The sequence below is a fragment of the Rana temporaria genome, chromosome 5 (genome assembly GCF_905171775.1).
Source record: "Rana temporaria chromosome 5, aRanTem1.1, whole genome shotgun sequence".
Taxonomy (NCBI): Eukaryota; Metazoa; Chordata; class Amphibia; order Anura; family Ranidae; genus Rana; species Rana temporaria.
This window is the reverse complement of record NC_053493.1, coordinates 24,336,794-24,362,950: the sequence shown is the minus strand read 5'-3', so window position 1 is coordinate 24,362,950 and position 26,157 is coordinate 24,336,794. Positions and strand designations below refer to the sequence as shown.

Below are 26,157 nucleotides of genomic sequence, written 5' to 3'. Positions count from 1 at the left end.
AGTGCATTAAGATCCTCCCACTGTTAGTAAAATTTGACCACACCAGCTATTTGGTGCGGCTTGGAGGGTGTGTGGGGGTTTGGGAAGTCGTGGTCGAGTTCCTGCACCTATTTTCTGAGAAAAAAAAAGCCCTGTACAAATGTTCGATGGGAGCTTGTTGTCGGAAAATCCGACCGTGTGTAGGCACCATCGGACATTTGCTGTCGGAGTCTCCGACAACAAAAATTTGAGAGCTGGTTCTCAAATTTTCCCACAACAAAACTTGCCGCGTACACACAGACAAACCGATCGTGTGTACACGCCATAAGCCTCCTCCACTGTATTCAAACTAAACAAAAGAATAATTGTGTCTGACCTTCAGCTTTATTCTTTATCTCTATAAGAAACACACACACAGTCCTCCTAGAGGAGCTCTATACCTACCTGGGCATGGTACGATACAGGACTCTTCCAGTACAATGTTCTTATCGCCATTGACAATGAGGTCAATGTCTCCACAAAACTCCTCATCCACCATTTTCCCTGAGTCTTCTGGAGTTCCGTCATAAACCACACAGGACATGTTCCTGAATCGGGTGCCTTCTCCACACTGGGCATCCTGTTGAAGACCAAGAATAGGTGTCATATTATAGTATTGCACAGTTTTATATCTACATGCACTGTTCCTCGCCATCTTGTATATGATGCCAACAGCCTCAGCAGACTCACAGCTGTCGCCAGGTAACACTTTATAGTAGGGGGACTCCAAACTGTGGCCCCCAGGCCGAATGTGGCTTGTGGGCACTATTCCTCCCACTGACACCAACAATGGGGTACTTTTTTCCAACTGAAACAACTGATGGGGAAACGTTTTTTTGATCGTGGACACCCCAACTTTATTTTAGCACCACATCCCTGAATTGAATAGATCAGGGGTCTCCAAACTGCGGCCCTTTGCTAGCCTTTATCCGGCCCTCAGGGCTTTATTCCTCCCACTGATATGAGGCACTATTCTTCCCACTGACTCCAACAAGGGGGCACTTTTTCTTCCACTGATACCAATGATGAGATACAATTACTCCTACTAATAGGGGCACTACTCCTTATCCTACTGATCGCAAAATATGAGGCCATATTTATTCTCACCAATGCTGAGCCCGGGGCTTTTTCTGCCCCCGCTGGCCACAATCCGGCCCTCCTAAAGGTTGAAGAACAATAAAATGGCCCTTTGTTTGAAAAGTTTGGAGACCCCTGGAATAGATGAATTGGGAAGATATTTGGGGATTTTTTTAGGTGCAAAAATTATATCAATATAAATAAAACTGTCCAGTTTTGAAGTACAAGCTTTCTTTATCTCCTAACATAGATCCAAATGTCGCCACGCTTTCTAGATGGCTATCTGCGCCAAAAGGACCATATGTGACCAGCGGCCACAGGGGGAATAGTAGGACCAGAAAAACTAATTCTGCAGTGGGCTTAATTCCAACGGATTTTAAAGTGTTGTCACTGAAGTTAAAGAGGTTGTAAAGGTACAATTTTTTTTCCCTAAATAGCTTCCTTTACCTTAGTGCAGACCTCCTTCATTTACCTCATCCTTTAATTTTGCTTTTAAATGTCCTTATTTCTTCTGAGAAATCCTCACTTCCTGTTCTTCTGTCTGTAACTCCACACAGTAATGCGAGGCTTTCTCCCTGGTGTGGAGTGTCGTGCTCGCCCCCTCCCTTGGACTACAGGAAAGTCAGGACGCCCACTAACACACAGCTCCTTTCTTTATCTGCAACATAGAGAGCATCCTGACTCTCCTGTAGTCCAAGGGAGGGGCGAGCACGACACTCCACACCAGGGAGAAAGCCTTGCATTACTGTGTGGAGTTACAGACAGAAGAACAGGAAGTGAGGATTTCTCAGAAGAAATAAGGATATTTAAAAGCAAATGGAAGGATGAGGTAAGTGAAGGAGGACTGCACTAAGGTAAAGGAAGCTATTTAGGATTTTTTTTTTTACTTTACAACCCCTTTAAGGCTTACCTGTAGGTGCTCAAAATGTCTCCCAAACCTCCACGGTTTAGGAGATATTTACAAATGAGACAGGCGCCGATGTAGACAATGGCGCAGGCACACTTTAGAGACCTTTAGAAACGACGAGCGTGCCATTTCTAAAGGAGATCGTGCCGTGACTGGTGGCTCGTCATCGTGACTACATTGTGGCTCCAGTCAATCACAGCGCCGGAGCCGCGATACCCGGAAGGAAGATGGACGATTCGTGGAAGAGGGGACAGCGGTGACATTGCAGGCTTCGGTTTCAGGTAAGTGACACATAATGGGGTACTATGCGATGCATAGTACCCCATTATGCTTTACCTTTTGCAGGGAATCAAAGAGGAAGTAAAACCCATCAGGGTTTACTTTCCTCTTTTTTTTTTTTTTTTTGCTGTCACAATGTACAGTATAAGATTTCCTATCATCTGTGCCCAGTCTTGCCACAAAGAGTTAATTCAGCTCTGAGCAATCCTCTTTTCTTTTTTCAGTGAGATAAACGGACAACCAGGAGAAAACTTTTGTCCATTCTTCCCCCCTTGCTGTGAATGACAGGTTATTTACATATCTCATGCACTAGCTTGAGACAGGCATTATTTTTTAATTCCCACCCCCACTCCTTTTCTGAAGTCATGTGGTTACTTTTCTGGATTTTTACTGGATCTTAGTGATCATAGCAGAATTTAGTGTACAGGTGGGCGGGGAGTCTACTGACATCACGACTCCACCCACCAAGCTCCAGACAACAGACCCACCCACAGAATCTGCAGTTTTTCGGGTCTCATAACAGACAGAGGGGAGACATTTGACAGGTAAGTATACATGCAGGAGGCATCTATATCCTTATAGATCAGCACTATGGCAGTAGTTTAGAAAGGATGAGAGTGGGTTTACATCCACTTTAAGGCTCCGGTGCCATCAATTCACTACTCTAAGCAATGTTGACGCAGGGCCATTCCTAGACAGGGTGCACGGGGTGCTACGCGCCCAGGAGCCACAGAGGTGGGGGCGCCGAAGCTCCAAAGTGCTCCCCGCCTCCTTGTGTCCAGAGGCGGAGAGCATGTAGCGGGTGCTGCGGTTCCCCACCCCGCTTGATCTCTCCGATGGCAACTGACAATAGCGCATACCTCCCGCTGTCCCCGGAATCCGGGCTGGGTACCACAGCAGAGCTTAGTACCGGAACACATTCCGGCACTAGACTCCACTAATTAATTCTGTCCTATGTGCATGGAGCAGTCTCCTGTCTGTCCCACCCCCTCTGCGTGTGTCGGCTCTTTTCCCATAGGGTGTGTGATGAGAGGCTTCTGGGTTGGCCGGAGCTGCTGCCAATCATCCCGTGCACTCCCAGAAATGCTCTCCGAGTGCCACCCTCCAGGTAACCAAAGATGGCACATATGCCCCCGCCCCCTGTAATGTGCTTCTGCTCCCAGCGTGCCCGAGCTACGTGGATCTATTGGACAAGTACTGATCCATGGGGACACCTGCTGTGGGGGGGGGCTCTGATGAGACAGGCACCTGCTGTGGGGGGCTCTGATGGGGGACACTAATGAAGACTTCTTAGGGGAGCATCTCTGTGTTTGTGTTCGTAGCCATAGAAACATTTGTAAAGGGGAGGAGTTAGTAAGATGACCATTCCCATGTGGGGGGCGCCAGAAATATTTCTGCACCCAGGCGTCTGTGACCCTAGGATCGGCCCTGTGTTGACGTTAGTGACAGGGGCCCGGATTCAGATACATTGGAGTATCTATCGGCGGGGCGTAACGTATCTCAGATACGTTACGCCGCCGTAAATTAGGGCGCAAGTTCCGTATTCAGAAAGAACTTGCGCCCTAAGTTACTGCGGCGTAACATAAGTGGTCCGGCGTAAGCCTGCCTAATTCAAATGTGGATGATGTGGGCGCGTTTTATATAAATTACATGTGACCCCACGTATTTGAAGTATTTTACGAACGGCGCATGTGCCGTTCGTGAGAGAATCACAGTGCGCATGCTCGAAATACCGCCGCAAATCGTCAATGCTTTAGACGTGAACGTAACTTACGTACAGCCCTATTCGCGAACGACTTATGCAAACAACGTAAAAAATTTAAAATTTGACGCGGGAACGACGTCTATACTTAACATAGGATACCCCTCATATAGCAGGGGTAACTTTACGCCGGAAAAAGTCTAACGTAAACGACGTAAAAAAATGCGCCGGGCGGACGTACGTTTGTGAATCGGTGTATCTACATCATTTGCATATTCCTCGTGTAAATATACGGAAGCGCCACCTAGCGGCCAGCGTAAATATGCAGCCTAAGATACGACGATGTAAGAGACTTACGCCGGTCAGATCTTAGGGAAATCTATGCGTAACTGATTCTATGAATCAGGCGCATAGATACGACCCCGCACACTCAGAGATACGACGGCGTATCCGGAGATACGCTGTCGTAACTCGTTTCTGAATCCGGGCCCGGGCCTCTTTAAGACTTTAGCCTTCCCCCTAAGAAATGTTAACAGACATTTTGCAGTCTACAGCGCCTTGGTTGATTTTATTTTTTTAGAACTAGTCTGTCATTTAGTGAGTATAATATGATGAAATAACGCGGTACGGTTGTATTTGGTCTGGCGAGGAGCCCGTGGGATTTCACATGCCATTTCAAGATTGTATTACAATGAAATGTACGTCGGCAGACGGGAAAAATGCTTCTACCTGCAAATCGGCTAAGCAGCGACTCGTGTCTGTTATTCCAGAATCTGGAGGGAACGCGGTAATCACGCGATTGCTGCGTCTGACACATCTTACCGCCACTTAGAGGGGTTTGCATTTTATTGAAGTGTCGGGTTATCTTACACGTGATTCTTTATCGTGCTCGGCAGGTGAATGGAGGGCTGTGATTGCAATCAGACTGTGTGGGCTGCAGAATATATGAAATAAATGAGAATATATCTCGGGGATGATCTGAATAAGGACTGTGGAGCGCGGCATCAGATAAAAGTTGGGTATATTTTCTTATTATTGGCCAACCCAGAGACACAAGAGAGCCTCTTCAGTTTGAATTCAAGTCAAATGTTTGTCTAAAAACAAGTCTATCATGGTTGAACATCACTATGTGAGTCGAGTCGTAGAGCTAAAACATTTTCAGCTTTTTTGCTTCTGAACAGAAAATCTTTCAGCGTTTCCATTGTTCCACCATGAAGTGGTTGTAAACCTCTGAAATGAAAAATGAACAAAGCCTGTTCTTCTGTAGTGTGTATTTGCCTTAATCCAAAGCACCTAGGGCCAGATTCTGGTACAATTGCTGCGGCGCAACTTAACCCGTTTACGTTACACTGCCGCAAGTTTTCAGTGTAAGTGCCTGATCCACAAAGCACTTACCTGTAAACTTGCGGCGGTGTATCGTAAACACGTCCGGCGCAAGCCCGCCCAATTCATGACCCAGCCATGACTAAGCGCTGAATTGCAGCGTGAAACGCGTCGGCCATTTCTGTACCTGTTGTTTGCGGTGTCTGCATGTGCATTTGAAAATAAAAAGACCAACTTTATTTTAAGTTATCTTGGAGTGCGGCTATCCAGAGTTTTTTCGTTTATGTGTGTACCATTTAAATGAGGCGCGCTCCCGCGCCGGACGTACTGCACATGCTCAGTTTTGAAATTCCCGCCGTGCTTTGCGCGATGTGACGTCATTTTTTTGAACGGCGACGTGAGTTACGGCGTTTCGTATTCCCGGACGTCTTACGCAAAAAAAAAAAAATTGAAATTCGAAGCGGGAACGACGGCCATACTTTAACATGGCTTGTGTAAAGTTAAGGCATGTAAAAACATGACTAACTTTGCGACGGGAAAAAATTACTAGCGACGACGTAACGAACGCGAAAACCGTCGTGGATCGCCGTAAATGCTCATTAGCATACCCGACGCAGGAAAACGACGCAAACTCCCCCCCAGCGGCGGCCAAAGTATTGCATCCTAAGATCCGACAGTGTAAGTCAATTACACCTGTCGGATCTTAGGGCTATCTATGCGGAACTGATTCTATGAATCAGCCGCATAGATACGACAAGAGATACGACGGCGTATCAGGAGATACGCCGTCGTATCTCTTCTGTAAATCTGGCCCCTAGTGTCATTTATGTCTGCTCTCCCCTTCCTCTGCTATTTGCGTTTGTCACCTCTGGCAGTCGATGCCGACAGCAAATAATCCCGGGGAACAACCCCACTCTCTTATCCCCCTCTCCCGCCCCCCGCGCAACACAGCAGGGGATTGGCAGCATCAGCTGTGCATTATTACCCTATGAAACTGGTCTTGTTCTGATGTGCGTCTCACAGGATCTTCTACTCTTATCTAGAAGGCAGAGGGTGGGGATCTGGTGTCACACTGCACATCATAGAGCAGGGAGCCGAGTGTAATTTGAGGCCTAAGTCTACACAGTGGCTCGGGTCTCAAATTAAACTGCACATCATAGAGCAGGGAGCCGAGTGTAATTTGAGACCTGAGTCAGCACAGTGGCTCAGGTCTCAAATTACACTGCACATCATAGAGCAGGGAGCCGAGTGTAATTTGAGGCCTGAGTCTACACAGTGGCTCAGGTCTCAAATTACACTGCACATCATAGAGCAGGGAGCCGAGTGTAATTTGAGACCTGAGTCTACACAGTGGCTCAGGTCTCAAATTACACTGCACATCATAGAGCAGGGAGCTGAGTGTAATTTGAGACCTGAGTCTACACAGTGGCTCAGGTCTCAAATTACACTGCACATCATAGAGCAGGGAGCCGAGTGTAATTTGAGACCTGAGTCTACACAGTGGCTCAGGTCTCAAATTACACTGCACATCATAGAGCAGGGAGCCGAGTGTAATTTGAGACCTGAGTCTACACAGTGAGTCGGGTCTCAAATTACACTCAGCTCCCTGCTCTATAATGTACAGTGTGACACTAGTTCCCCACCCTTTGGCTTCTAGATAAGAGAAAATCCCGGGAGACGCACATCAGAACAAGACCTGCTGTGTGTAGACAAGTGGACAAATTCATTCATGTGAAAAATATCCAAATTAACGAAAACTCATTTAACACATTTTTCCAAATATTCGTAAAATTCTAAAATTCTAAAATCCTAAATAATAACTAGCTAACTAATAACATAACTATTATATTATGTATTGGAATTTCTTTTTAAATGTTGCTGTTAGTGAATAAAACGAATACGAATTTATCCCAAGTTACGAATTATCCAAAATAACGAATATCGCATCTAAACCAATGAAACATAACGAATTAATAATAATAATAAATAACAATAATAATAAAAAACGTTTTAATATTATTATTTGTTATTAATTTGTTCCGTATCATTTGTTTAGATGCGGCATTCGTTATTTCGGATAATTCATTACCTAGTGAATGTGACGAATACAAATGTATCCAAAGTTCCAAAATAACGAATGCCGCATCTAAACAAATGGAACAGAACAAATTAATAATAAATAATAATAAAAATCAAAAGTTTTAACCTCTTGACGACCGAGGACGTCCCAGGGACGTCCTCGGCTTTGTGCGGTGATATCTGAATGATGGGTGCAGCTACAGGCGTCATTCAGATATCGCCGTCTTCAGCCGCCGATTCTGTGCACCATAAGAACGATCAAAGCGGCGGTTGATCGTTCTTATAGGCAGCGGGAGGGGACGTCCCCCCCTCCCGCCGCCATCCGGTGCTTCTCCGGGCTCTCCCGTGCCATCGGGGGCCCAGAGAGCGAATCGGTCGGCGCTGCTGGAAAGCATAGAGATGACTGATGACTGGTGACTAGGGGTCTAATTATAAAAAAAAAAAAAAAATGCCTCAAGCATTCACACAACTCTCATAAATAATCCCAGTAATTTGCCTAATATGTTTATTTCCCATGTTCACCAGCTCCACCCAGTGGCCATAATGCTGTGTTTTCCTGATTGAGGTATTTCAGCAAAACACCACATTATGGCCACTAGATGGAGCTGACAATCATAGGAAATAAATACATTAGGGTAATAATGGAGATTATCCAAGACGGCTGTCCAAATGTTGGAGGTTGGGATTAACAAGTGTATTCTACTTAATGATTGGCTTTGAGCAAAGTTGCACTCCACTGGGTTTATGGATGACTGTAAAGAAATATTTCAGAAGTACCATACCTCCACGGCACACTGGGACCAGCGTCCATACTGCCACCGGTAACACGGCTTCACCGGGCAAGGCTTGGACTGCTGCATCTGAGAAGGACAAGGGCGCCCATCCCCCTGAGAAGGCTGGATCACAGATCTCTTCCGCATCATCTTCCCTGCAATGCAAATATTTCCATTATTATCATTCTAGAAGAGAGTGTAATGTAATTTTATATATAAATACACGCACACACACACACAGTATCTCACAAAAGCAAGTACACCCCTCACATTTTCGTATCTACAGTAAAACCTTGGATTGCGAGCATAATTCGTTCCAGAAACATGTTTGTAATCCAAAGCACTTGTATATCAAAGTGAATTTCCCCATAAGAAATAATTGAAACTCAGATGATTTGTTCCATATCCATTTATTCATAAATTCTTCAGTTTATAGTCCATATAAAAAGATTATAGCAATGTGATAGGTTGTGTAACCATAAAATGTCCATCCACAAATGGAAGCCTCCACAAGGGGATTAGAAGCAAAATCCAGCAGGAGCCCCAGAGTATAAAAGAGAAGAGAGGAGCCTCTAATGCCGCGTACACACGAGAGGATTTATCCGCGGATAAATCCTCTGGCGGATTTTGATCTCATGGTTGTACTAACCATGAGATCAAAATCCCTGCGGAATTCCGTCCGCGGTGACGTGTCGCGCCGTCGTCGCGATGATGACGCGGCGACGTGCGCGACGCTGTCATATAAGGAATTCCACGCATGCGTCGAATCATTACGACGCATGCGGGGGATGGATTCGGATGGATTGATCCGGTGAGTCTGTACAGACCAGCGGATCAATCCGTTGGAATGGATTCCAGCGGATAGATTTCTTAGCATGTCAAGAAATTTTTATCCGCTGGAAATCCATCCCCGGGGACAAAAATCTGCGGAAACAGATCCGCTGGATCGTACACACCAGGGGATCTATCCGCTGGAGCTGGTCCGCGGATCAATTCCAGCGGATCGATCCTCTCGTGTGTATGGGGCCTTAGTGTAGCAATATGGTTACATTTATTGAAGGTACAACATTTAGCAACTCACATGGTTGATGATTAAAGCAGGCACATCTAAGTATGCAGGCAAAGCTGTCTGCAATGGTGACCGAGAAGACTACCCTGCAGTATAGCGATCTGAAAGCGAGGCTTGAAGTTGAAAGGACAACGTCAATGGCAGTGCGGGGGATGGTCTATGTGGACATCTTTACCCCGGATCCCTGTATACTTGGATGTGCCTGTTTTAATCATCAACCGTGTGAGTTGCTAAATGTTGTACCTTCATTAAATGTAACCATATTGCTACACTTAGAGGCACCTCTCTTCTCTTTTATACTCAGTTGTGACACGACGCTACTCTGCTACTCTTATATCATGACATTGCTTGTAAATCAAGTCAAAATTTATGAAAAAATTTAGTTTGTCTTGCAAAACGCTCTCAAACCAAGTTACTCTTAAAACAAGGTTTTACTGTATTTTATTCTTATCTTTGTGACAACACTGAAGAAATGACACTTTGCTACAATGTTGTGTAGTGAGTGTCCAGCTTGTATAACAGTGTAAATTTGCTGTCCCCTCAAAATAACTCAACACACAGCCATTAATGTCTAAACCGCTGGCAACAAAAGTGAGTACACCCCTAAGTGAAAATGTCCAAATTGGGCCCAATTAGCCATTTTCGCTTCCCCGGAGTCATGTGACTGGTTAGTGGTCTCAGGTGTGGAGCAAAAAAAAAAACCTGCTTTGCATTGGTGTTCAGCAGGGCGGATCCTAGTGTCACAGGCGCCTGGGTGCAGAAATATTTCTGGCGCCCCCACATGGGCAGAGAAGCAGGAAGAGAAGCAGAGAACGTTCTTGGGACCTGGAGGGGGGCCTCTCTGATAGACACAGATTGGGCTTCTGTTAGAGAGTCTGTTAGAAAGAGCCCCCAGACATACTACAGACATGATACAGGAGATGGTCAGAGACTGCAGACATGATACAGGAGACAGTCAGAGACCGCAGACATGGTACAGGAGATGGTCAGAGACTGCAGACATAATGCAGGAGATGGTCAGAGACCGCAGACATGGTACAAGAGATGGTCAGAGACCGCAGACATAGTACAGGAGATAGTCAGAGACACACCTATGCTGTATAACCAGTGGCGGTTCGTCCATAGAGGGCGCTGGAGCGCCGCCCCCTCTGGCTCTCACCGCCACTGAGTCTAATAACATAGATTCATGCATTGCACGAATCTGAGTTATTATCGCCGCTGCCGCTATTCTATTCAGATGGTCGACGCTCATGTCCGGCCATCTGAATAACGGCAGCTGGTTGGCTGTACGGAAGTGCCTATTAGAGCCAACGGCTCTGATAGGCTTTTCCGAGTACAGCCCTCGTGTCCCGGAAGCTTATACAAGGAACGCACTAAGGATGCACTCATTGTATACGACTGGCAGGCGTCTCAGCCAATAAGGTTGGCCTATTCTGGCTACCGGTAACCTGATTGGCTGAGACGCCTGTCAGTCATCGAGGGCGGTAGAAGACATCGAGGAACGTGGATGGCTGACTCCAGTAAAAGTAAGTGCCGGGCGGGGGGGGGGGAGGGTTCACTTTACAGGGCACAGCGGCGACATCAATGGGCACAGTGGGGACAATTGAAGGGCACAGTGGGGACAATTGAAGGGCACAGTGGGGACAATTGAAGGGCACAGCGGTGACAATTAAAGGGCACAGCGGTGACAATTAAAGGGCACAGTGGTGACAATTAAAGGGCACAGTGGTGACAATTAAAGGGCACAGTGGTGACAATTGATGGCACAGTGGCTGTGTTTGATGGCATGGCACAGTGGCTGCGTGTGATGGCATGGCACAGTGGTGACAATTGATGGCACAGTGCCTGCGTTTGATGGCATGGCACAGTGGCTGCGTTTAATGGCATGGCACAGTGGTGCGAATTGATGGCACAGTGGCTCGTTTGATGGCATGGCACAGTGGTGACAATTGATGGCACAGTGGCTGTGTTTGATGGCATGGCACAGTGGTGACAATTGATGGCACAGTGGCTGCATTTGATGGGCACAGTGAGGCTACAATTTATTTTGTTTCGTTTGCCCCCCCCCAAAAAAATTTGAGCACCAGCCGCCACTGTGTATAACACTATTTCTGGACGGACACAAACAAGGAGAGAAGGAGGGAGGGGAGAACTCTGGCATTTCGGCGCCCCCACCTCTGCAGGCACCTGGGTGCAAAGCACCCTGTGCACCCTGCCTGGTGTTCAGTGTACCATTGAAGTGACCATTTAGGTTGGTGGCCACTGCTCAAGGAACCCCTATCAACCCCAGGAAGAACCCCCAAAGGTTCCATGAAACCTATATCAAATATGCACAGGTCAGAAATCTTAGCAGGCTCAGGAGAAACAGTTCCATGGAATCTTGGTTGAGAAAGTTTGGCATAGATGAATATGCCCAATGCAGACAGGTGGTGATATAAAGGTTTTTCATGGCAACGGTACCCAAGACTTCCAAACTCATTTACTCCAATAAGTTTCATTTTAAGATAAATACCAACCTGCCAATCCACAGCCTTGTGAGCACGCTGACCAAGGGCACCAATCAGAGAGCTGGCAATTTACAGGACATTCAACCACACAGGAGGTGTTCATCTGCCATGTCTTCTCCAGTCCCAGCTGTAATGAAGGGCATAAGTTTTACCAAAGAGCAACACAAGCCAAACAATCAAATACACAAGTTGAAAATGAATGTGTTACCTAAGAGCACGAGAAATGAATACATGGACCTTGCTTTGTGCACTGGTCCAAATCATTGGGTGGAGGGGGGATTATGGTGTGGGGTTTTCTTTCGGGGGTTGGGCTTGGCCCCTTAGTTCCAGTGAAAGGAAGGGAATTTCTTATTTTTTTTTCCGATATAGTAAGTTCTATATAGATATAGTAAGCTCAGGGACAGGACACAGGAGGTCAAGAAATTTGCATGGGCGCACACGGAACGCCAGCGGCCCAATGCGCTGTGAAGGCACGGCTGAAGGAAAGAAAACTCCATCATCACGGCTCCGGCAACTCACAGCAAACCCGGAAGAAACGCAGAGGGAAAAATGTCAGCTCCCTCAGCGTGGACCGGGATGCGATACGGGGACCTTGTTCTAAAGGTGAGTATTTCATAATGAGCTAGTATGCAGTGCATACTAGCTCATTATGCCTTTATGCCTTGTTATACCTTTGCCTTGTTTTTTTTTTGCATGTGCGGGTATACAACCGCTTTAATTTGCAGGGATTTCCTCTCACTTCCTGTTAGGCCATGGAACAGGATGTGAAGGGAAATCTCTGCAATGGGACACAAATGCCCCAAAAATAAAAAATAAAAAAAATCTGACAGGGGTTATAACCCTTCCTTGCTCTATCCAAAGTAAAAAAAAAAAAAAAAAAGTTTTGCCTATAGTTCTACTTTAACTTGTATTCGTTTAGTGGTTGCCATTTTTAATAAGCTTTCTAGTTGACTACCACAGCAACTCTGTATAAGCAGAGAGATCAGAAGCTGTGAAAGATCTCTGCTAGAAAGTTGCCAGTTTGAGCCCAGTTCACACTGACAGCGGCGAGCGCAGCTGAACTCGCATTTCATTCCCGCTGGTCAGTTCCAACTTAACTTCGGTGGCGATTTCAGACAGATGCCAATGGAAGTCGCACCCCGAAGTCGCCAAAAGTAGTACAGAAACTACTTTTGGGCATTCGGACGGTGCCATTTTTGGCAATTGCCACCCATTTGGCATGGGATTTGACATGCCCAGGGGCGGACTGACCTTCAGGGACTTTGGCACTAGTGGTGCAACGGATCACCGTTGATCCGTGATCCGTATGGGTCACCCCCTTCGGATCGGCACACACTGTGATCCGCAGATTGCCGCCGCGGCCACAACATTAGGAAAGGCCGCGGCTTCGGCCTAGCTCCGGAGCCGTGGCCATCTTGGTACACCCGGCGGCGGCCCTCCTCTCTGTTTACACCCACAGAGGAGGAGGAGCCCACACTCGTGGGACACACACACCGCTGGGAGTCATACTGATGGGGGTGTCTGTACTACTAGGGGGGGTTACTGTCTGTACTACAGGGGTGTCTGTAGTACTAGGGGTTGTCTGTACTGAGAGGAGGGGGTGTCTGTACTGAGAGGAGGGGGTGTCTGTACTGAGAGGGGGGGGGTGTCTGTACTGAGAGGAGGGGGGGTGTCTGTACTGAGAGGAGGGGGGGTGTCTGTACTGAGAGGAGGGGGGGTGTCTCTACTGAGAGGAGGGGGGGTGTCTGTACTGAGAGGAGGGGGGGTGTCTGTACTGAGAGGAGGGGGTGTCTGTACTGAGAGGAGGGGGTGTCTGTACTGAGAGGAGGGGGTGTCTGTACTGAGAGGAGGGGGTGTCTGTACTGAGAGGGGGGGGGTGTCTGTACTGAGAGGGGGGGGGTGTCTGTACTGAGAGGGGGGGGGTGTCTGTACTGAGAGGGGGGGGGTGTCTGTACTGAGAGGGGGGGTGTCTGTACTGAGAGGGGGGGTGTCTGTACTGAGAGGGGGTGTCTGTACTGAGAGGGGGTGTACTGCTGGGGAGGGTCTGCACTGAGGTGGGGGTGTCTGCACCGATGCGGGTGTCTTTACTGAGGGAGGGGGGTCTTTACTGAGGGGGGACTATAGTTGGTGGGGGGGGGGGGTGACACCATTTTTTTTTTGCACCGGGTGACACCAACCCTAGTGACGCCACTGCAGTGGGGGAGATGTGGATATTAGTGAGGAGATGTGGATATTACAGTGGGGGGGGGGGGGGTGGATATTACAGTGGGGGGGGGGGGTGGATATTACAGTGGGGGGGGATGTGGATATTACAGTGGGGGGGGGGGGAGATGTGGATATTACAGTGGGGGGGGATGTGGATATTACAGTGGGGGAGAATTATTATTTTTTTGGCCAATTCGAAAAATGATCCGATCCGTGACTCTGATCCGAGGAACGATCCGAACCGTGAGTGTTTTGATCCGTTGCACCCCTTTTGGGCACTGCCCGAGGGCCCCATGCCACTAGGGAGCCCCATCAGGGTTGCCAGCCTCAGTAAAACCAGGGACAGTATGTAAAAATCTGTGTTTTTTTACATCTGTCCCTGAAATGTCCCTTACCGACATCCTTTTGGTCTAAAAATCCAAAGATTATAGCTGCCCCGCCTCTCCAGTACCTTCTCAGTGTGTGTATGTGTATTCTGTGTGTGTATACTGTGTGTGTGTGTTTATACTGTGTGTATATTGTGTGTCTGTGTCTGTATACTGTGTGGCCCCATAATTTATTGCCTGGGGGCCCCATAATGTCCTATTGCCCGGGGGCCCCATAATCTCTTATTGCCCGGGGGCCCCATAATCTCTTATTGCCCGGGGGCCCCATAATCTCCTATTGCCCGGGGGCCCCATAATCTCCTATTGCCCGGGGGCCCCATGAGTTGTCAGTCCGCCCCTGGAGATGCAAAAACGCTCCAATGTGAACCAGGGCTGACACGGCCTTTAAAATGAACTTAACAGGCAATTGGAAGTTATAAGGAACCATCTGCAATGACTATATAAGGACTCCAGTTAGTGAAAAGTCAGACATCTGATGAAGAAACACCTACCTCCTCACAGAACTTCAGATCCACTGATTTGCCGTCGCTCCTCACACAGTCCAACATTCGAGTTTTGACGCCGTTGCCACAAACGGCCTTTTCGCTGAGCTGACACGTGCTCCAATCTGCAGGCAACACACAACAGGTTTAGTAGTATGGAGTCTACTTGTTTTCTTAAACAGTATAGAGTTTTAATCTATAATAATATAAAATGTCAAAAAACCCAATAAAAAAAAAAAAATCAAATATAGTATTGCTTAGTAGACATGTGCACTGCCGAAAAATGTGTTTGTTTTAGTTTCATACGTTTTTTTTTGCATTTTTCGGAAATTCAGAAAACTCTAATAGGTAGATTCAGGTACGAGTGCTTAAAGATGCGGCGGCGTAGCTTAGCCTGTTTAGGCTACGCCGCCGTAAATTAGCTAGGCTAGTAATGATTCTCAATATACTTGCCTGCTAATATACGGCGGCGTAGCCTAAAGCGGGCGGGCGTAAGGGCGCCGAATTGAAATGACTTGGAGGGGGGGCGTGTTTCATGGTAATGAGGCTTGACCTCAGGTTGTTTTACTTTTTTTTTTCACTGCGCATGCGCCGGGCGACTACATTTCCCAGTGTGCATTGCGGTTACGTACGCTGCACGGGCTTATTGATTTCGGCGTGGACGTAAACGACGTAAATCCCGATTCGCGGACGACTTACGCAAACGACGTTAAAAATTCGAACCTCGCGGCGGGAACGGCGGCCATACTTTAACATTGTTATTCCACCTAATAGGAATAACTTTAGGCCTCCTAAGGCCTTACGGAAACGGCGTAAATCGACTGCGGCGGCCGGGCGTACGTTCGTGACTCGGCGTATAAACTCATTTACATATTTTACGCCGGCCGCAATGGAAGCGCCACCTAGCGGCCAGCCAAAATATTGCAACCTAAGACAGGAAGGCGCAAGCCGTCGTATCTTAGATATGTTTAAGCGTATCTCTGTTTGAGCATACGCTTAAACATAAGTCGGCGTAGATTCCGAGTTAGGTCGACTTATCTACTCATATCTACTGATAAGTCGGCCTAACTCTACCTGAATCTATCTATAAAATTCTAAGATTCTGAAATTCGAAAATGACGGAAATTCAAAGATTTCGGAAACTCAAAAATTTCGGAAATTCTAAAATTTGAAAATGTGAAATTTCGGAAATTTGAAAGTTCGAAATTTCGGAAATTCGAAAATTCGGAATTCGGAAAGTTGAAATTTCGGAAATCCGAAAAACCCAAAATTAGGAAATTTGGAGATTTCGGAATTAACTAATTTGTCAAAATTAATTAAAAAAATTATTTGGAATTAAACGAATTGCACATGTCTATTGCTTACCTTCATAAGTAGTCATCTAATAAGTAGTCCCTATGTAGCAACCTCCTAGTGTAAAGTAGGTTGCTAGGTAAATTTAGTTTAGCTCCCCTGTAATCAGTGGAGCAGGGATCGATTGTTTAGGTCTGCTCAGTGTCTCACAGGATGCTGCTCTGTTACTTTGTCCTGTATACTAAAGGAGTGTAGAATCATAGTGGGAGGAAGTCAGGGCATGCAGCCTGAATGTTTATGGAACTCTAGCCAATCCCTGAGCAGGTGTGCCCAGTAGGTGGAGGAAGAGCTCATAAATAGTCAGAAGGCTGAGCAACAGGTGCTGAGTTCGTGGAGGAGATGATCTCTCCCCCTGGGGCAACTTTATGAAAGGATCTGTGAGGACGACACTGAGGTCCCAGCTAGGCTTAGCTGGGAGGGGCCTGTTCGCAAGTTGAAAACCAACAATCTCACTGATGAAAACCAGGAGGAAGTTGGTGGGAAAGAGTCCAGCTGTCCTATGGCGGTGTGAGTCTACAACTCCCTCACTAGGAGGAGCCTGGTGGATATTAGTGGGAGGCAACCGGTGATCCTGGGGCTTAGTGAATAAACAACACTATAGAAGACATGTGCGTTTAAATTTGTTTTGACAGCACTGGGAGCCAATGGCTCCTGATGCCCCAGCAAAGCCTGCAGGGCCTGGTAGTAAGTGGAAAGAAGAGCTGCAGACATGCACAGCGCCGGATCCAATGAGGGCTCAGGTAAGTAAAAGGAGGGGGGGACAATGCTGTATCCTGGCCTAGGCCAACAAGGCCCAGGCCTAGGGCAGCACTTTGCAGGGGGGCAGCACGGACAGTGTCCCCGCTGGCTTGCGCTACACTGTTGGGCAAATTAGTTTAGCGTCCCCATAAATCGGCCGCACTGCTTCCAGTATGTGGGCGGCTGGCATTCTGCAACTGTGGTGGGGGGGGGGGGGGGTTGGCTTCACTTCAAATTTTTTACCATCCCTGTTGCATTGTAGAGATTTCCCTTCACTTCCTGTCCCATAGCCAAACAGGAAGTGAGAGGAAATATATGCAAATTAAGGGAATCCATTGCCCCCCCCCGCCTCCAAGCCATCAGAACTAGTGTCCCCACTTGAAAATTTCAGGGTGGGTCTTAAAATTCAAGGGGTGTGGCCTTGACAGGAACAGGAAGGTCATATTTAAATTAGGGGGAGCAGGAGTTTAGTCAGGCCTAGGGCAGCACAAAACCTAAATACACCCCTGGGGGGGGGGAGGGATGCTGATGCCTACATTTTTTTCCTACCCTAATGCAAGGATGCATTAAGGCAGAAATCTTAAGGCTTTAGAACCACTTTAGCCACATGCCGACTGGCTCTCACAGATATATATCGTTGTCAGAATGGCACGGGCAGGCAAAGGGACGTACATATGTCCCCTTTAAGAAGCGGCATTGTGGACGCGTGCACGCTGGCCCGCTGCCAGCTCCATGACTCAGACCGCGGGTCCCGCGGACTCGATGTCCACGGGCATACCCGCGATCGTGTCACGGTGAGGAAGAAGGGGAAATGCTGATGTAAATAAGGCATTTCCCCAGTCTTCCTAGTGACAGGACAGTGTACACAGCTTCCTGTAATCGGAAGTGGTGATCACTGTCACACACAGCCCATCCCCCCTACAGTTAGAAGCACTCCTTAGGGCACACTTAACCGCTACAGCACCACCGAGTGGTTAACTCCTTCACTGCCAGTGTCATTTTCACAGTAATCAGTGCATTTTTATAGCACTGGTCGCTGTATAAATGACAATGGTCCCAAAAATGGGTCAAAAGTGTCCGATGCATCCGCCATAATGTCGCAGTCATGATAAAAATCGCTGATCGCCGCCATTTCAAGTAAAAAAATAATAATAAAAATGCCATAAAACTATCCCATATTTTGTAGACGATATGGGCCTGCCCAATTCAAATGGGGCGTGTACCATTTAAATTAGGCGCGATCCCGCGCCGGACGTACTGCGCATGCTCCGTTTTGAAATTCCCGCCGTGCTTTGCGCGATGTGACGTCATTTTTTTGAACGGCGATGTGCGTAATGTACTTTCGAATTCCCGAACGTCTTACGCAAAAAAATTTTTAAATTTGACCCGGGAACGACGGCCATACTTTAACATGGCTCATCTAAAGTTAAGCCATGTTAAAGCAGCCGTAACTTTGCGACGGGAAAAAATTACTAGCGACGACGTAACGAATGCGAAAACCGTCGTGGATCGCCGTAAAAGCTCATTTGCATACCTGACGCTGGAAAACGACGCGAACTCCACCCAGCGGTGGCCGAAGTATTGCATCCTAAGATCCGACGGTGTAAGTCAATTACACCTGTCAGATCTTAGGGCTATCTATGCGGAACTGATTCTATGAATCAGCCGCATTGATAGGACAGGAGATACGACGGTGTATCAGGAGATACGCCGTCGTATCTCTTCTGTGAATCTGGCCCTATAACTTTTGCGCAAACCAATCAATAAACGCTTATTGCAATTTTTTTTTTTTACCAAAAATATGTAGAAGAATACGTTTGGGCCTAAACTGAGGAATAAAAAAAAAATGTTATATATATTTTGGGGATATTTATTGTATCAAAAATTTAAAAATATTGCATTTTTTTCAAAATTGTCGCTCTATTTTTGTTTATAGCGTAAAAAATAAAAACCGCAGAGGTGATCAAATACCACCAAAAGAAAGCTCTATTTGTGGGGGAAAAAAACTGTCAATTTTGTTTGGGAGCCACGTCGCACGACCAGTTAAAGCGTCGCAGTGCCGAATCGCGTCTTTGACCAGCAAAATGATCCGGGGCTTAAGTGGTTAAGGGTAAAGGTCCAACCCCTCTATGCTTATGTTAATGATTTCTGGTACTGTTACAGAACCAAGACATGCTTGGACTTTATTCTGAAGGTCCATGGGGGGGGGGGGGGGGGCTGCCGATATATGATTTTGATACAAATTATTAGCTGGTAGTTACAGCACCAGCTTCAATAATTCCCAAGAATATGTGCAATGGGAATATTCTATTTGATGTGGACTCCAAAAAAATAACGTATTTATCGGCGTATACCGCGCACTATTTTGCCCTGAAAATCAGGGCAAAATCGTGGGTGCGCGGTATACGCCGATACCCGCTTTCCCGCCACGAGTTTGAATACTGCGCCGGCATATACCGAGCGCAGTACACTCGTGTATCTTCGGGCAGTCTCTGCGCCTCTCGGGCTGAGGTCCTGAGCATACAGGACGTCAGCGCGAGAGTTGCCGAGCCTGCCCGACGATACACGAGTGTACTGCGCTCGGTATATGTCGGCGCAGTATTCAAACTCGGCGCGGGAAACGAGCGGGGAGGACGCGAGGACGCCGCAGAAGGACGCCAGACCCGACGAAGAGGACACCCGAAGCCGCAGAAGGACGCCGGACCCGACGAAGAGGACACCTGAACTTGCAGAAGGACGCCGGACCCGACGAAGAGGACACCCGAAGCAGCAGACGGACGCCGGACCCGACGAAGAGGACACCCGAAGCCGCAGACGGACACCGGACCCGACGAGGCCGCCGATGGACGCCGCGCAAGACACCAAAACTGTAAGTACAAAAAAAACTTTTTTTCCACAGGATTCGGGGCAACTTTAGGGGTGCGCGGTATACGCGGGAACGCGTTATACCGCGATAAATACAGTAACTATTTTAATTACAATTAAATGAAATCATTTGATAATAAATGGATGGGTCTGTAGGTGTCATACCTGTCACATTGTACTCGTAATGGAAGCAGTTCTTATTCAGCGTACACGGCTCGGTCTCAGCGGCAATATGACAAGCCTTGCCTTCCTCGGCCTGTCTGATGGGGACCGCCGATCGATCGCGAATGCCAGTTCCGTCACAAGGCTGGAAAACAAAAACAAAAAATGGGATTAACGATAAATAACACCAAGCAAAAGATTTCAAGACCAACATTTTTAAAAAACAAAATAAAATTTCTGGGCGAGGCGGAAAGGCTTTCCCATAATAAAGCAAGCGAGTCTGCAAACACACAATCGCGCATCAGACAAGCAAATTAAGCAAACAACAACCTCAGACTCAAGCCGAGAATTAAAACGCTAAACATGTCATTACGGGGGAAACGCGGCGCCATTTGCATGATAATGAGCCTCTTCCAGACATAATGACGGTATTTAGGCAAGTTAGGAACTTAATTATAATATTTAAATGAGGGAAAATGTTAATTTTTTTTCCCCTGTTCTTTTTTTTCTACTTCTTTGTGCCGTTTAAAGGAGCGCTACACTACCATCGCTTCCTGAAATATTATTGCTGCTATAAAAAAGATAAAAATGGTTTTGGGTGGAGATACGAGAGTAAAAGCATCTCTATAAATAAAGTGAATATAATGCATTTTTAGTAATCATATCATAATAATGTTATTGCGTTTTTACTGTAATGTTTTTATTGTGAGACAATTTGGGCCAGATTCATAAAGAATTGCGGCGGCGTAACGTATGTCCTTTACTTTACTCCGCCGCAAGTTTTCCTTGTAAGTGCTTGATTCACAAAGTACTTGCGTGTAAACTTGCGGCGGAGTAACGTAAAGCCGTCCGGCGCAAGCCCGCCTAATTCAAATGGGGCGGGGACCATTTAAATTAGGCGCGTTCCCGCGCCGAACGTACTGCGCATGCTCCGTTTTGAAATTTCCCGCCGTGCTTTGCGCGAAATGACGTCGCCCCGACGTAATGTTTTGAATGGCGACGTGCGTTACGTACTTTCGTATTCCCGGGCGACTTGCGCAAAAAAAAAAAAAAATTTGAAATTCGACGCGGGAACGACGGCCATACTTTAACATGGGCTGTCTATTGTTACACCACCTCAATAGCAGCCGTAACTTTGCGACGCGAAAAGCCGACTAGCGACGACGTAAGGAACGCGCGTACCTTCGTGGATCGCCGTAAACAGCTAATTAGCATACCCGTCGCGGAAAACGACGCGATCTCCACCCAGTGGCGGCCGAAGTATTGCATCCTAAGATCCGAAGGCGTACGAAGCCGTAAGCCTGTCGGATCTTAGCCAAATGCCGTTGTATCTTTGTTTGTGAATGCAAAATAAAGATACGACGCGGCAAATTTGAAAATACGCCGGAGTATCAGCAGATACTCCGGGGTACTTATTCTGTGAATCTGGCCCTTTGATTTTAAGTGCTGCATCATATTTCTGTTTGTGTATTAACCACTTCACCCCCAGAAGAATTTATCCCCTTCCTGACCAGAGCACTTTTTGCGATTCGGTACTGCATCGCTTTAGCTGAAAATTGCGCGGTCGTGCGACGCTGCACCCAGACAAAATTGACGTCCTTTTTTTTTCCACAAATAGAGTTTTCTTTTGGTGGTATTTGATCACCTCTGCGGTTTTTATTTTTTGCGCTATAAACAAAAATAGAGCGTACATTTTGAAAAAAATACAATGGGCCGGATTCATAAAGAAGATACGACGGCGTATCTCTGAGTTCCGACGGTCGTATCTATGCGCCTGATTCATAAAATCAGGTTACGCATAGATCTCCCTAAGATCCGACAGGTGTAAGTGACTTACACCGTCGGATCTTAGGCTACAATTCTAGGCCGGCCGCTAGGTGGCGATTCCATTGCGGTCGGCGTAGAATATGCAAATGAGTCGTTACGCCGATTCATGAACGTACTCTTGCCCGTCGCAGTAAATTTACGCCGTTTCCGTAAGAGATACGCGGCGTAAAGATAAAGTTGCCCCCTAGGTGGCATAGCCAATGTTAAGTATGGCCGTCGTTCCCGCGTCAAAATTTGAAAATTTAACGTCGTTTGCGTAAGTCAGCCGTGAATGGCGCTGGACGCCATTTACGTTAACGTCGAAACCAATGACGTCCTTTGCGACGTCATTTAGCGCAATGCACGTCGGGGAATTTTAGGGACGGCACATGCGCAGTACGATCTGCGCGGGAACGCGCCTAATTTAAATGATCCACACCCCCTACCCGGATCATTTGAATTAGGCGGGCTTGCGCCGGAGGATTTACGCTACGCCGCCGCAACTTTTACAGGCAAGTGCTTTGTGAATCAAGCACTTGCCCGTAAAACTTGCGGCGGCGTAACGTAAATGAGATACGTTACGCCGCCGCAGAGATGCAGAGATTCTACCTGAATCTGGCCCAATATTTTTAACTTTTTGCTATAATAAATATCCCCAAAAAATATATAAAACAAATTTCTTTCTCAGATTAGGCCGATACCTATTCTACATAATTTTAGTAAAAAAAAAAAAAAAATCGCAATAAGCGTTTATAGATTGGTTTGCGCAAAAGTTATAGCGTCTACAAAATAGGGGGTATTTTTATGGCATTTTCTATTAATAATATTTTGTTTTACTAGTAATGGAGCCGATCTGCGATTTTTATCGTGACTGCGACATTATGGCGCACACATCGGACACTTTTGATGCTATTTTGGGACCATTGTCATTTATACAGCGATCAGTGCTATAAAATGCAACCACTAGGGGGCGAGGAAGGATTTAAGTGTGTCCTAGGGAGTGATTCTAACTGTGTGGGGGCGGAGCTTACTGTGACACGACACTGATCACTGCTCCCAATCACAGGGAGCAGTAGATCACTGTCCTGTCACAAGGCAGAACAGGGAAATGCCTTGTTTACATAGGCATCCCCTATTCTGCAGCTACGTAACACGATCGTGGGACACCGGCGACCATTCTGCCGACGTATATGTTTGTGAAGTGGTTAAATACAATTATATAAAGGTTTGTAGATTTTCCCTCTAGTTGGCTATCTGTACTACACTGCAATCACACAGCCTCCTTGGTCTAAATGTGGTGACAGCCAGTGCCGGGACAAGGTCATCCAGAGCCGAGGGTGTCCCCAGCACAAACCCCCCCAAATCCCTGCTTCCAACGCAAATTCCCCTCCCTAAATCCCACATCCTAGCACATATCCCCACACAAATTTCCGCTCTTAGAAAAATACCCCCCCCCCCTAATCATCCCTACTAAGACAACCCCCCCCCCCCCCCCCCCCCAAAAAAAAAATCTATTTTTCCTCTACCATATTACTTTTATAGCACAAATCCTCTTCGTGTTGGTCTATCACATAAAATCCCAATAAAATACATCGTTTAAAAGTACCGAAAAAAAAATCGCTGATCGCCGCCATTACTAGTAAAAAAAAATATGAATAAAAATGCCATAAAAATACCCCCTATTTTGTAAACGCTATAACTTTTGCGCAAACCAATCAATAAACGCTTATTGCGATTTTTTTTTACGAATAATTGGTAGAAGAATACGTATCGGCCTAAACTGAGGAAAAAAAATGTTTTTTTTTTTAATATATTTTTGGGGGATATTTATTATGGTAAAAAGTAAAAAATATTTTTTTTTTTCAAAATTGTTGCTCTATTTTTGTTTATAGCGCAAAAAATAAAAACCGCAGAGGTGATCAAATGCCACCAAAGGAAAGCTCTATTTGTGGGGAAAAAAGGACGCCAATTTTGCTTGGGAGCCACGTCGCACGACCGCGCAATTGTCAGTTAAAGCGACGCAGTGCCGAATCGCAAAAAGTGCTCTGGTCTTTGACCAGCAATATGGTCCGGGGGTTAAGTGGTTAAACTGCCAACGTACATGTAAGTGGTTATTGACTGTAGAAAAAAACATCTACAGCCAAAAACAGCCGCTGTAAAAAAAACGTCAAAAACGTCCAGTGTGCATGAGGCCTGAGGATATAGATGAATAATTTCCTTCAAATTTCAAATTGAATGCTCTATTAACTCTTTTGCTTCAGTTTACATAATATTTTATTTTTTATTCTCTTCCTAATTAATCTGGTGGACCTCCTTGGCAGACCTCCGTCCTCTCGGTTGCATCTCAATGCGGTATTTACATACTAATTAGCGCTCGCCCATTCTCTACCTGCCTGCAGTGTGAAAGACAATTAGTATTCTAATGGCCGCCCATCGTCTGACATCTTATTAGTTCCTTTATACTCACTAGCTGGAGAAATACATATTCAATTAGGACGCCGGCCTGTTTGTCACAGAGCATTGTGCCGTTGTTATGAAAAGCTTTCAAATGTATGAGCATGAAATGAGGCAACTATTTAGGACCCCTGAAAACTGTTTCTGAGTTAAGTTGAACTACGGGCATTTTTTTTTTTTCATTTTAAATAGAGTAAGGGGGGGTTATAAAAAACACAAAAAAAGATTGATTTATTTTGTAAATAACTGCAATGCTTTGTACCAGAATCAGATTTAAATCAGATTTTTTTATTTTATTTTATTATTTATTTAAATAGATTTTGGGGATTTTTATCAAATTTATTTTAATAAAATGCTTTAGGAGTAAAAAATCTAACTAAAGATATTTTTTTTTTCTATTTAAGATACAATAATAATTTAATTTCTTCAGCATGAAATGGAGCTTAGTTATGTAGCATAAGGCTGTATATTCTGCAATATTTACAGTCAGGTCCATAAATATTGGGACATCGACACAATTTTAATCTTTTTGGCTCTATACACCACCACAATGAATGTATGAATGACTTGTATAGCACTACACATGCGAACTGAATCGCCTCTGGGCGCTTTTTCCAGCCAGTGTCTGCTTGGCTGGTGCGGTCATTTTACCCCGTAGGATCTCGACACACTTGGGACACACAGTCATACACACAGATATACATATAATATATACTGGGCCAATTTGGACAAGATGCAGTTTACCTACCAGCATGTCTTTGGAGTGTGGGAGGAAACCGGAGTACACGGAGGAAACCCACACATACACAGGGAGAACATGCAAACTCCAGGCAGATGGTGTCGTGGTCGGGATTCGAACCAGCGACCCTTTTGCTGCTAGGCGAAAGTGCTACTCACTACACCACTGGATGGATGGATTTGGAATGAAACGAACAAGATGTGCTTTAACTGCAGACTTTCAGCTTTAATTTGAGGGCATTTACATCCAAATCAGGTGAACAGTGTAGGAGTTACAACAGTTTGTATATGTGCCTCCCACTTTTTAAGGGACCAAAAGTAATGGGACAATTGGCTGCTCAGCTGTTCCATGGCCAGGGGTGTGTTATTCCCTCATTATCCCATTTACAAGGAGCAGATAAAAGGTCCAGGGTTCATGTCAAGTGTGCTATTTGCATCTGGAATCTGTTGCTGTCAACTCTCAATATGAGATCCAAAGAGCTGTCACTATCAGTGAAGCAAGCCATCATTAGGCTGGGGGAAAAAAAAACATCAGAGAGATAGCAAAAACATTAGGTGTGGACAAATCAACTGTTTGGGACATCCTTAAAAAGAAAGCACGCATCGGTGAGCTCAGCAACACCAAAAGACCCGTAAGACCACGGAAAACAACTGTGGTGGATGACAGAAGAATTCTTTCCCTCCCTGGTGAAGAAAACACCCTTCACAACAGTTGGCCAGATCAAGAACACTCTCCAGGAGGTAGGTGTATGTGTGTCAAAGTCAACAATCAAAAGAAGACTTCACCAGCGTGAATACAGAGGGTACACCACAAGATGTAAACCATTGGTGAGCCTCAAAAACAGGAAGGCCAGATTAGAGTTTGCCAAACAACATCTAAAAAAACCTTCACAGTTCTGGAACAACATCCTATGGACAGATGAGACCAAGATCAACTTGTACCAGAGTGATGGGAAGAGAAGAGTATGGAGAAGAAAAGGAACTGCTCATGATCCAAAGCATACCATCTCATCTGTGAAGCATGGTGGTGGCAGTGTCATGGTGTGGGCATGTATGGCTGCCAATGGAACTGGTTCTCTTGTATTTATTGATGATGTGACTGCTGACAAAAGCAGCAGGATGAATTCTGAAGTGTTTCGGGCAATATTATTATCGGCTCATATTCAGCCACATGCTTCAGAACTCATTGGACGGCGCTTCACAATGCAGATGGACAATGACCCGAAGCATACTG

General features: G+C 46.1%; 1 protein-coding gene across 1 annotated transcript in view; it reads right to left on the bottom strand.

Moving 5' to 3' along the window:
- Positions 1–26,157, bottom strand: part of THSD7A (thrombospondin type 1 domain containing 7A) — a 395,672-nt gene that overhangs the window by 33,406 nt on the left and 336,109 nt on the right. Inside the window, exons 19-23 of the mRNA XM_040352268.1 lie at positions 19,929–20,070; positions 14,817–14,932; positions 11,744–11,861; positions 8,168–8,313; positions 424–598 (exon numbers count right to left, since the gene is read on the bottom strand). Of these exons, the coding sequence (XP_040208202.1) occupies positions 424–598; positions 8,168–8,313; positions 11,744–11,861; positions 14,817–14,932; positions 19,929–20,070 (697 nt within the window). The remainder of the gene's footprint in view (positions 1–423; positions 599–8,167; positions 8,314–11,743; positions 11,862–14,816; positions 14,933–19,928; positions 20,071–26,157) is intronic.